This window comes from Larus michahellis, chromosome 22 (assembly GCF_964199755.1).
Source record: "Larus michahellis chromosome 22, bLarMic1.1, whole genome shotgun sequence".
NCBI lineage: Eukaryota > Metazoa > Chordata > Aves > Charadriiformes > Laridae > Larus > Larus michahellis.
The window spans coordinates 4,462,390-4,474,729 of NC_133917.1; the positions used below are offsets into that span (position 1 = coordinate 4,462,390).

General features: G+C 56.4%; 1 protein-coding gene across 1 annotated transcript; it reads left to right on the plus strand.

The window, feature by feature from the left end:
• Window positions 1–11,651: 11,651 nt before the first annotated feature.
• LOC141734012 (twist-related protein 2-like) lies at window positions 11,652–12,137 on the plus strand. Its single transcript, XM_074565153.1, has one exon. It carries the CDS (start codon window positions 11,652–11,654, stop codon window positions 12,135–12,137), a length of 486 nt encoding a protein of 161 aa, XP_074421254.1.
• The last annotated feature ends 203 nt before the right edge of the window (window positions 12,138–12,340 follow it).

The following is a 12,340-nucleotide window of genomic DNA, read 5'->3' on the forward strand; positions in this document are numbered from 1 at the left end:
GGGGACGGCCCCGGGGTGTTGGGGGTGATGGGCTCTGCCACCCTCCTGCACACGTGGCCCTGGACGAGCAGCTCGAGCCCGTCCTGCTCCACGCCGCGCCATGCATCCCGCCTTTTAATAAGCCCCTTGAAGTCATCTCCAGATTCTGCAGCTCATGCCCTCGTCTTTCCCTCCTTTAAATCTTACTTGGAAGTTTTTAGCTGATACATTAGCCCAATAAAGCCCAACAATTGGAGAGAAACCCAACCCTACCCCCACCCCACCCCCCCTTCTCCATCGAGATCAAACGGGTTTTAATCGGAATAGAATTTCCTTTGACAAAATGAGTAAAATCTGTCGCTCGCATCCGCCCGGCCAGCCGCTCCTCAGCCCTGGGCTGTGTATCTGCGCTTGGTGCAGGAACCGAAATCTCCCCTTTCTGCTCACCCCTGTGCTGCTGCCAGCCCCGCCGGGCAGCCCGTCCTCTCTCCTGGCTTTGTCACCCCCGAGGGACGGTGGTGTCCCCCTGAGCTGGGCTCCGTGGAGACACAGGGGATGCCAGCACCAGCCTCAGCTGCTGGAGCATCCCCTGCTGTGGATCCTGGTGTCCTCCCGTTGGGGACGGGGACGCGCCCCGAAGTGCCGTGAACAACTGGGACATCTGCAGCCCCGTGGCGAGTTAGCAAAGTCCCTCTGCAAATGAAAGCTCCTGCCATGGCGCTCAGGAAATGGGCCTCAAAACCCGACTCCAAAGCACCAGCAACTCGTTCCAGCCGCGGAGGGGAGAGTTTCCTTTCATCTCCAGCCAGGAGTTTAACCGGCCTTTCGTCTCTCCCCAGACAGGGCTTTGAAGGCTTGCAGGGTCCTCCCACATGTGCTGCTGGGGCTGGGAGTGGTGTCAGCTCTGGGACCGGGAGGGAGGAGAGGGTGGAAAGAAGCATGGGGGAAAAGTGTTCTTCCTTTCAGGAGATGCCCAAATGGGGCAACTGGAGGGGTTTCTGCAAACCGTCTTCAGCCCGGATGGTCACGAAGAGCAGGGGGCACCCAGGGGCTGGGGACATCCGTGGGCTGGAGCACTGTGGGACATGTCCCATGGGTCCCCTGGTGGCTTTAAGCTTCTGCAAAGTCTCTTCCCCAGGCAACTTAAAAGGTTTTGGAGCTCTTCAGGATGGAGGCAGAGATGCTGACCCCTGCTTTACCAGGCTTTTGGAGGGTCCTGGGCCTTGGCGGGTCTGCTTTCTGCCCAAGAGTGAGCTGTGGGGAGAGCAAAGGTGGTTTGTGCTGGTTACAGAGATGGAGTTTGGTTCTTACTGTCAGCAAAGTTATCAGTGATGTGGGGAAGGGTCCGAGCTCTCTACCACCCTCTACTCCAGCACTCACTCAATCCCCCTTCTCCAAAGTCCTTCCTCCTCTTTCTGGCCCTCTGGGACCTTGTTGATAACAGACTAGGGCTCAGGGCGATGGCGATGGAGGGTGACGGTGATGGGTCTAGAGGTTGGGGTTGGGAGAGGGCCCATCATGTCCTCTCCCAGCCCACCCAAGCCTGTCCCTACGATGTTGCTCATAACCGTGCTGTGCCAAGCGTGGGCCGGCTGGGAGCCGTGGGAAGCCACCAGGCTGCGAATGCGAGCCACTAATTTGCTCCGAGGTGCTGGTGGTTTGCACGAGGGTGGACTCTCACGCAGAGCCGTGCGGGAGGAGCCCCAGCACGCTGGCTCTTCGGAGACCCCCTTTTTCCTCCATCCCTGGGGCTGGCACGGCTCCAGTTTGGCCCAGGGCTCGAAGGGAGGAGATGCAGAAAACTGAGTCAACTTCGAGCGCTTACAAAGTTGCTCACACAAAAATAACCCGGCGTTCTTTGGGATGTGCATCATCGGTATCATCCGTCTGTCTGTCTGCTCTGTGCTTTTGTGGCCTTATCCCGCTGGTAGGCTTTGCGGCATTGAGATAACAGCCCGAGGAGAACGGCTATGAAACGCGTGCGCTCACTGGTGTCTTCCTTTTTTGCTTCTCCGGTTGCCCCCAAGAGAAAAACGCAGGGTTTTTTCCCCCTCCCCCTGTTTTCACTCCTTCTCAGTTCCTGAACCTGAATCTCGGTCTTGCTCCCTTGTGCTCCTGCCCACCATGAATCGAACAGTTTGGTCACCGCTTGGGAGTAACACCGAGTGAAACATCTCCTCCCATCGGGGGAAGAGTCTCTCGGGCAGGGACCCCCTGGGGCAAACCCAACCTCTGCCTTTCTGACACCTCCTTGCACAGATTTTTCCGGGGGCTGCTTTGCTCACAGATTAAACAAAACCTACCGTAAATGTTTGCCTTGTTGCTAACGGCAGTTTTGAACTTCGCTTTCCCACAAATACTTGAGCCGCTGTCGGAGGATCGCGTGGCGCTCCGCGTGGGGGCGGAGGGAGGTCAGGGTGGCTTTGGCTTGCTGGACGCTCTCCAGTTCTGTGCAGAGAGGAGCAACTGCACACAGCAACAAAAAAAATACATATTTGCCTCAATCAAATTCCTTTTAAAGCAAGAGACCAGGTTCAGGGCACCAGGGGAGAAAAGGTTCGGCTTTTTGGCTGTGTTGGGATTTCAGGATCATGTGTAGGGGAGAGGGGAGGGACAGCTTGGCAAAGGGCATGGCCATGCTCACGGTAGCTGGAGGGAAAAGGAGCGTGAAGGATGGCTGAGTAGACACCTACGTATGTACGGAAACGGAGTTAGAGCTGCAAGAGGTGCCCAAAAGTTGGATGCTGGAAGATCCGAGCCTGAAACGGAGGGATGGGCCAGGGGGTGACCCGCCGATGAGACATGCTAAGGGTCAGGAAAAGGCAGCAACGGGTTGGTTCGGAGCCCAGGCGTGCAGCTTGCAAACCCACGAACGACTCCATGTCCTCTCGTCAGCTCCCACACCTTGGAAACTCTGCTTTTGTGGGATTCGTAGCTGCCAGGGGAGGCTTTGCCGCCTTTGCCGGGGGGGGAGCGGGCCTGGAGCAGGGCAGCGTGTACGCACTGGGAGAGGATTAAGCCATGAAACTCCCCAGGAGCAGAAAGAAGACGACCCTTTGGTTTCCCTTCCCACAGTCCGGGCTGGAGGCTGTGGGATCTGGAAGTGACTCAGCACAGGAGCAGCCGAGCTGAGGCACGGCGTGACGGGGAGACGCTTCCTGCAAACCCGGCCACAGCCACCAGGATCCTTGCTCCATCCGACGGCGAGTCACTGACCCCTCGTCCCGGGGTTACTGGTGCTAGCCCAGGTCCAGCTGGGTACTGGGAAGCACTGGGACGAAATGCAGGGCTCATTCCCTCGCCTGCAGCGCGCCCACGGCACGTCTTGTTTCCATCCCCTCAGATGCACCCGGCAGATCTGTGGCACCGCTGGGCACCATCCGTCGCCCAAACCAGCTCACGAGGCTCCGATCCCGGTGCCTCCGGCCGGAGGGAGCTGGGAGAAGGTTGTCCTCGGCCGGATGTGGGCAGCGGTGGCGGGGCGAAGCGAAGCGCGCGGTGGGGGCAAGGCAGGGGGCAGAGGGGGGCTTGCTTTGCGCGGGGGGCAGGAGCTGCACATCTGGGGCTGCACATCTGGGGAGCTGCGGCAGGAGGGGCACCTCACAAGGGGCCTCTGCCTGGCATTTAAACCCACGGCAGGGAATCAAAGGCAACGACGGGTTTTTTATTCGCTCCTGAGGTGCAAGACACCGACGGGTGTGAGCACAACTACTCCTGGTGGTGTAAGTAAAGCGACAACTTCTCAGTGGTGTTGGGTGGTGGCGGAGGTGAGGACCACCTCCAGCCTGAGCAGAGGAGCTGGTGCCAGGAATGTTTGGAGCAGACTCGGGGTTGGGCTGCTCACCCGGCGGGGAGGGGGTCCCTGCTGGCAGGAGCCCCTGGGCTGCGGGGCTCTCGCTCCCCAGGGGTTTCTCCTCCCAAAGGGTTTCTTTGCCTGCAAAGGCTACATGTGTCCCCTCCATCCCGCCTCCCGGGGGAATGCTGGTTCAGTTATCTATGGCCACGGCACGCACGTCCCCCACCTGCCCCGTCACCCGGGGCGTCCCCCCAGGGTGGCTTCGTGTCTGCGAGACTTTGCCATGGGGTTTGCAAAGCAGCTGGAGGAGAAAGCTGGAGTAAATAGGAAGAGCAACTGCTTGTGATGATCTTCGATTACTGGCAGGGAAGCAGATCCTAAGGGGGATGAGCCACTTGGGCGCTGCCTGGGACCGATGCAAATTCAAGGGCAGAGCAAGGTCGCCGTCACAGGCAGCGCTTGGTCTCCTGGTGGCCGGAGAAGGGCTCGGCTCGGCCGGTCCCTGGCATGAGCCCATCGCGCTCGGTGTCCCCCCAAGTCCCGGCTCACGCGACACCGGGGCCGGGCTGGAGGCTGCTTCGGTGGGAATCATTCGGCTGGCGGGGAGAGCGGGGAGGCTCTTGGCAGCGGGAGCCAGAACATGGCGTTTTGCTCCTTTGATGGCCAGATGGAAACAGATGGGGAAGAAGGGGGGGGGGGGAAGAAAAAAAAATACTTTCACATGTAAAAATTAACTGGAAGGGGATGGTCGTCAGCGCGGGGTGGTGGTTGGCATCCGCGGGCGGCGCATCCCTCCGTCGCTCGGCCCCGGTGCCGCAGCTCATCCCACCCCCCGTCCCGCGGCTCCGCTGCCGGGGAAGGGGCAAAGCGCGGCAGAAAAGCACCGCGACTCATCCCAGTCTCACCAGTAACACCACTGGCCAGACCCCATCCACCCCCCCAGTCCCTTCTGCCCCCCGCCCCAAGTCTGGGTAGGGGTGGAGGAAGGCGGGGTGGGGTGGGGGGGGCGGGTTTTGCTGGGGAACATCTTTTAGTTCTTAAAAAGTTCGGCGAGTTCCAGGAACATTATGTCACTTTGACAAGGAAATGAATTGCGAGGCCATCAATCAGAGCTGCAGGCGCGCGGATCAAAGGACCCCGCGGCGCTCGAGTTCCCTTTTACAGCCAGAGCCCTGCACGATCCCCCTCGCCCATATTCCCTGCGGTTGCTGCAGCAACAGCACGCTACGGCGGATGCTTCGCATTTTTATTCGCACCACACATGTTTCCACTCTAACGCTGCAATAACTAGAAAAACCTGCGAAACCAAAGCTGCTTCCCCAGCCTCCAGGGGCAGCGGCTATTCCTGGCTCCCTTTAATGTTCTCAATTTATTAGCGTTATCCTCCTTTTTTTCACGCAGGATAAAATAGAGATTATTTTTGTCCTCTCTAACAAAGGAAAGGAGCTTGAAAAAAACAACAAAACAAAACAAAACAAAAATCCAAAAAAACCCCTTTCTGCATCGAGGCTCGGCCTCTGATTTTGTGCCCGGAATTATTTGCAGGCGCGATCAGGTCCTCGGCCATCAAAGCGACGCTATCGGCAGCACCGGGCTCACACATGGACCACGTTATCCCGGCTCTCCGCAGCGGCGGGCAGGTTTGCAGCCCCCCTTTTACCAGTGAGCAAAGGGAGGGTGGAGCTGGGGGTGGGGGGGTGGGGTGGTGGCACTTTCTCAACTTCCCTGGCCCAAATCGGCATTCGCACCCAGAGCGTGACGTGTGTCCTGTCCCAGCCCCATCTGCCCACCCAGGGCAAGTCGTTGCATCTGCGGAGGGTGGTTGTGTTGAACCCAGCTCTCTCCGTCGCTCCTCTTTACACTGTTGGAGCAGATGCAGCCCTGGTTTATGCCACACAACACAAGAAAAATCATGGGTTCAACCCGTTTCCAAGACCCAAGGATGGAGAAACCTCCTGTCCGCCTTCCTCACACCTGTGGTGGTGGAGCATCAGCTCCATACCGAGCTCTTCTCCAGTGGGCGTTAACTCAAAGACCCCATCTACCTCTTGAGACCTCCTTCCACCACAGCCCCCTGAGACCTCCTTCCACCACAGCCCCCTGAGACCTTCTCCCATCACAGCCCCCTGAGACCTCCTTCCACCACAGCCCCCTGAGACCTCCTCCCCTCACAGCCCCGAGACCTCCTTCCACCACAGCCCCCTGAGACCTCCTCCCCTCACAGCCCCCTGAGACCTCCTTCCATCACAGCCCCCTGAGACCTCCTCCCCTCACAGCCCCCTGAGACCTCCTCCCCTCACAGCCCCCTGAGACCTTCTCCCATCGCAGCCCCCTGAGACCTTCTCCCATCGCAGCCCCTGAGACCTCCTCCCCTCACAGCCCCCTGAGACCTCCTTCCATCACAGCCCCCTGAGACCTTCTCCCATCACAGCCCCCTGAGACCTCCTTCCATCACAGCCCCCTGAGACCTTCTCCCATCGCAGCCCCCTGAGACCTTCTCCCATCGCAGCCCCCTGAGACCTCCTCCCCTCGCAGCCCCCTGAGACCTTCTCCCCTCACAGCCCCCTGAGACCTCCTCCCCTCACAGCCCCCTGAGACCTCCTTCCATCACAGCCCCCTGAGACCTCCTTCCATCACAGCCCCCTGAGACCTTCTCCCATCGCAGCCCCCTGAGACCTCCTCCCCTCACAGCCCCCTGAGACCTTCTCCCCTCACAGCCCCCTGAGACCTTCTCCCATCGCAGCCCCCTGAGACCTCCTCCCATCACAGCCAACCCAGCTCAACAACGTCAGAACAGATCTCTGTACTCTAGATCCAACTGAGAAAAGCCATAAGATGCCATATGTATCACTGGTGAATAAGAAGCAAATTGCTGGAATACATTTGTTTGCTGTTTGTGATATTAAGTGGTTCCTCTGCTCTCCCATGGGGTCTCCTGAGTGGGACAGAGCTGGACGCGGAGCCATGGCAATGCCACACTGTCCTTCAGACCGTGCAGAGAGCAACCACCTCTTGCTCTGGTGGACCATCCCTGAAGACTTATGGCAGAGGGAGACCAGGACGTCCCAGGACAACAGTCTGATGTTTGTGTGAGCTGGCGAGTTGGACCGAAAGGAGGTGAGGAAGATTTTGTGCCAATGCTCAGCTCTCCTGGGACTGAGAGGGAAGCCTGGTGCCCCATGGGGACAGCACGGGGTGGGGCTGGGATCACCAGGGGTTTTGGAGACCTGCTTGTGGGGAAGGGACTAAAAGGGCTTGGCTTGTTTTGCAGCAGGGGTGGGGGGTCAGAGAGACCCAGGCCTGAAGGCTGGTGAAGGTGGCGCGAGGCTGAGACCGAAATAGGCTCAGACTGACCAAGATGGGCTTTCAGCCCACCAAAGGATGCGGTTTGGAGGGGATGCCTCAGCCCCTTTCTAAAAAAAAAAAACCTTGGCTCCCGCCTCGGTCACATGGAAGAGCTCCCATTTGAGGTCCCACAGCCTCTCTGAAGTTCCTGGTGCGCCTCAGCCCTGGTTTTCCAGGCGATGGGCTCCCTGTTCCCTTCTTCCCTGCCCTGGTAGTGTCCTTGCTTCCTGTTTTTCACCTTTCCTTTCTTTCCAAAGCGCTAAGTGGCCCCGCAGGAGCCCTTTTAGCATCTTCCAGGCTCAGATCTGCCGACGACACCCCAGCGCCGGGGACATTTCCTACCTAAACCAAAAAAAAAAAAAAGGCTGCTCAGGAAAGGTGGATGTGAGCGGGGAGATGGTGGAGGAGGACCAGGAGGGGAGAAGGGCAGAGGGGCTGGGACATGGTGGGAATTCAAATCTCCCATCTGGTGGCTTCTCACTGAATCAGAGCTAGGCTTTTTTTTTTTTTTTTCTCCCCCTCCGCACATTTAAGGTCTGAAATTTTCACTGATCTGTCAAAACGAGCGTTATAAAACCCCCAGCTAGCTGGAAAAGCAAAGTTATTGAAACCAGTTTGGTTAGTCGTGACCTTTCCGTGAAAAGTTCATATTAATATTCCTCCAAAAAAATACTCACTGAAAGAACAAATTGAAATGTTCAAGGGGGAAAAAAAAAAAAACAATACCCTTGCCACAAAACATCCAAATCTGGGTCAAAAACCCCCTCACGAGGAGTTCGGGGTGCTTAGCTGAGCCTTCCTCCAGATCAAAGCTCATTGTATTTCTCCTTTTTGCTCAAGGATATCAGCCACAATACCAAAACTTCACTTCCTTCGGCCAAAAGCGTTCGCCAGCGAAATTAAATTAAGCTCTTCTTTTTTTTTTTTTTTTTTTTAAAAAAAAAAAGGAAAACAATAATAATAAAAAAAATAATAAAAAAATAAACCCCAGGCACAAGCCCGCGCCTCAGCTGGTCTTCATTGGCAGCTCCCCAGCCCTCGGCAGAGCCGAGCCAGCTCCTCCAAGCGCGGGATCAGAGGATCCTGGATCCTGCCGAAATCCTGCCCTCCCTGGGGTATTTTTTCCTCGCCCTTTGTTTTCTCTCGCTTTCCCAGGCCCCTGTGATCTATTGTCTTTCCGCATTATGAACATCTGATATTAGTCGCTGTCTTGACAACGCTCACGTGTGAGTAACGCGTTGAGCCGGTGCCCCGCCGGCACCGCGGGCTTCCGTGAGGAGGAAGGAGCAAAGTCACCGGCTCCATCCCGGCAGATCCGAGTATCAACCTCTTTCTGAGCATCTTTTACTTCTTAAAGCCATATTGGGTGTTTTTCACCCGCTGGCTCTCCGCTGGCTCCCATCCGTGGTTACCGCCATCCCTGACATGAGCGCAGGGAGGATGGGGCTGAGCCAAAGCCCTCTCAGATCTGACATCAGAGAATCATAAAACCGTTTTGGTTGGAAGAGACCTTTGAGATCATCGAGTCCAACCATCAACCCAACACTGCCCGAACCACCACTGACCCATGTCCCTCAGCGCCACGTCTGCCCGGCTTTCAAACACCTCCAGGGATAGCAACTCCACCACTGCCCTGGGCAGCCTCTTCCAGTGCTTGACAACCCTTTTGGTGAAGAAGTTTTTCCTAATACCCATCCTAAACCTCCCCTGGAATGACTTCAGGCCATTTCCTTTTCTCCTATCCCTTGTTATTAGAAGAACAGACCAACCTCCCCCTCGCTACACCCTCCGTCCTCCAGCATCACTCAGGTCTCCGTGGGACAGGGGCCAAGGTGGCTCTTAGAAGTTGCCCTTTCACCTGGGCCCCCACCCAGCATGAAGGAGGTTTGAGAGAAACCCGTGGAAGGATGCGAAAACACGTATTTCCTTAAAATAGAGAAAAGCCCCTGCAGGGCACCTGCACCCCGAGTGAAAAGGCAGCATCCAGGCGGGTGTAACTGGGGAGACAACGGGGTTGGAAAGGGTTTTACTGTGAGCACTGATGGACACCGGTCCATCACTGGACACACGCTGATGGACACCGGGACGCGTGTCTGGTCAGCAAGTCTACAGATGCTTGGCAGGTCTATGGAGCACCTTTTCGAGAAATACCTTGTAGCTGAGCTCAAAATGAGGTTTTTCTACTAGAAATGGGTGTATCTTGCTTGAGCAAAGTTGGCCAAGCCACTTGCGCTTATTCAGCCCCACCTCAAAGAGCGAAGAGGACATCCTCCTCCTCCTCTTCGGGATGTAGGGGGCAGGTCAGAGGTCCTTGAACTGAGAGAGGTTCAGGAGAAGATTGGAGCCTAGGTTAGTCAGGATGAAGATAATACTGACAAGATGAGAATATTAATTTGTTATATGCAGCAAGACAAAACAAAAGAAAAAGTCGTTGCCTTCTGAAGGAGTTTCTCCCGCAGCCTCCTGGTCCTGCTCAGCCTGAGTTGTCCCATCCCCGTCGCTGCCGGTCTGGGGGTAGGTGGGGATCCCACTGCAGCACGGTGCAGGCTCGTCGGTGTCGGAGAACTTGGTAGTACATCCTGTATTTTGTTAGTAAAAGGTATTACAACAAGTACGGAAACTTGTTAGGTGTTATAAAAAGGAGGTAATTTAAAAATATCTATAAAGAGATAGGCGTACATCAGCTCAACAATTTATGTTTTATTGATATGATTTTAATTATTTTGATGAATTACTGACACTGCTTTAAACTACTTCATCCCCATAATACCCCTTTGTGCTCTCATTATACGACAGAATAACAAAGAAAGACTGTAGGAAGCGCTACGGAGCTCTCTGCCGGGGATGGATCCCAATATCCCCAAGCAGCATCATGCCAGGACTTCAGTGTCCTTCCAGAGAGACTCCAGGTGAGAGCTCCCGACGACCAAGAGCAGGAAGCAACGCCAGGAGAATGTGATGAGCAGCCTGGGCTGGTGAGGGGTGTCCCTGCCCGTGACAGGGGGTTGGAACTAGATGATCTTTAAGGTCCCTTCCAACCCAAACCATTTTATGGTTCTGTGGTTCCGTGAGCAGAGACAGCTTGGATGAGGTCAAGACACACTGAAGACGACACACCTTGGAGAGGCAGAGGGCACAGACAGCAGATGGGAAGGTTCTGGGGGTTCCCAAAGGTGTAGGAGTTCTTTGGTAACAGGCGGCTGGACGTGGGACGATGGTGGGCCACCAGTGGACTCCAGTTTCGTGTGCTGATTCTACTGGTGTGCTAACAGAGGGCTGAAAACTATCCAATATAAGGCAGGACCTGTGCAGAATATTTTATGGCTTGGTAGTGTGGATCTGGACTTCCAACCTTGGCTCAAAGAGGGTGCCACTCTCCAGCATTTCTGCAGGAAGGAGAAAGTGGATTTATTTATGGACAAGCTCAGGAGTGGTATAAAGAAGTGATATGGCTTACAGCGCTTGATTTCCTGCGGAAATCAGGGGCTGAACTGGTCTGTGGATCTAGCCAGGAGCAGGGTCTGGACCTGTTACACCCTCCCTATCTGCAATAGTCGCCATATTTATTTGAGAGGAATATGACAGTGGATGAGCATTGGCTTCCTTCCATCTGTATAATAAGGGCTGCCAGAAATGCAGACAGAGGAAGAGAGATGGATGGATGGATGGATGGATGGATGGATGGATGGATGGATGGATGGATGGGTGGATGGATGGATGGGTGGATGGATGGATGAATGGATGGGTGGATGGATGGGTGGATGGGTGGATGGGTGGGTGGATGGATGGATGGGTGGATGGATGGATGGATGGATGCAAACTCAAGTTCTTTTTGAATTATGCCATTTCTGAAGAGCAGTATGGACGCCTATGGACTGTTGCTTCTTCGTTTGGATTCAGGAAATATCATGTATTGCTCATTGAAACATCCATTGCTCCACATTTCCGCTTGAATCTCTCACAGATAAAAGTCTCCTATTCCAAACTGGACAAGTGATAATTTCTGGCTGGCTTTTGTAGGGTCAACCGGGCTTAAAAAGATCTTAAAAAAAGACGAAAAATCAAAAAAGATTGCCCTGAACGCCATGGCCGGTGCTCACATTAGCATAGGCAATGTCCCTTGACATCCGGGCAGCAGGCAGGAGCATCTGTGCCGGAGGGCTTGGGGGTGCCGGTGGAGGAGGGAGGGAGGAAATCTGGAACCCATAAGCTCCACTGATGTTTGCGTTACCTTGCACGGCTGCATTGGTCTGTGCCTGGTCCGCCCACGGTTCTCCTCGCCCTATCAGCAAGAGCCATTCCCCAAAGTTATCCGAACGCCCTCCTCTCCGTAGCCCAAAGGAAAAACCAACCGAGCTCCTTGGAGGGCTCCGCAAGGCTTGGGAGGTTTGGGGAGGCTGAAGGGTGGATGCTCCAGGCTGCACCTCTTGAGCGGGCGCTGGCTCCTCTCCAGGCCGCCTCGCCCATGTGCTGCGGCCGCCCCGTCTCCTGAGACCCCTCCAGAGCCCTTCGCCTGCGAGGTGCCGAGAAGATGAAAGAGGAAAGCATGTGCCCGGACTCCCCTGAAGGCAGCCTGGTCACCAGCGAGGAGGAAGGCGAGCGGCTGCACAAGAAATGCGTCCGCAAGCGCGGCCAGGGGGGCAAAGCGGCGGAGGACTGCGGGGCCCCCTCGCCGCAGGGCAAGCGGAGCAAGCGCAGCCCCATCCCGCAGTCCTTCGAGGACGTGCACACGCAGCGCGTGATCGCCAACGTGCGGGAGCGCCAGCGCACCCAGTCGCTCAACGACGCCTTCGCGGAGCTGCGGAAGATCATCCCCACGCTGCCCTCCGACAAGCTGAGCAAGATCCAAACCCTCAAGCTGGCCGCCCGCTACATAGACTTCTTGTACCAGGTCCTGCAGAGCGATGAGCTGGACCACAAGATCACCAGCTGCAACTACCTGGCCCACGAGAGGCTCAGCTACGCCTTCTCCGTCTGGAGGATGGAAGGGGCTTGGTCCATGTCCGCGTCCCACTGAGCCGGGGTAGGTATCGCCACCTCCCGCAGCCTCCGCGCATCCCCCCCAGCCCGGTCCTGAGCGGGGGGAACGCGCGGCAGCCGCCCCCTCCTCAGGCTCCACGTGCAGGCGATTTGCTTTAACGAGCCCCAGACGCCACCGAGGCCGGCGGTCGGAGGAGGTGGCGATTCCCAGCCTCGCCGGGGCCGGTCGGACGTTGCAGG

Excerpts from the sequence above, each read along its gene's own strand:
- LOC141734012 (XM_074565153.1), top strand. The coding sequence starts at position 11,652 with ATGAAAGAGGAAAGCATGTGCCCGGACTCCCCTGAAGGCAGCCTGGTC.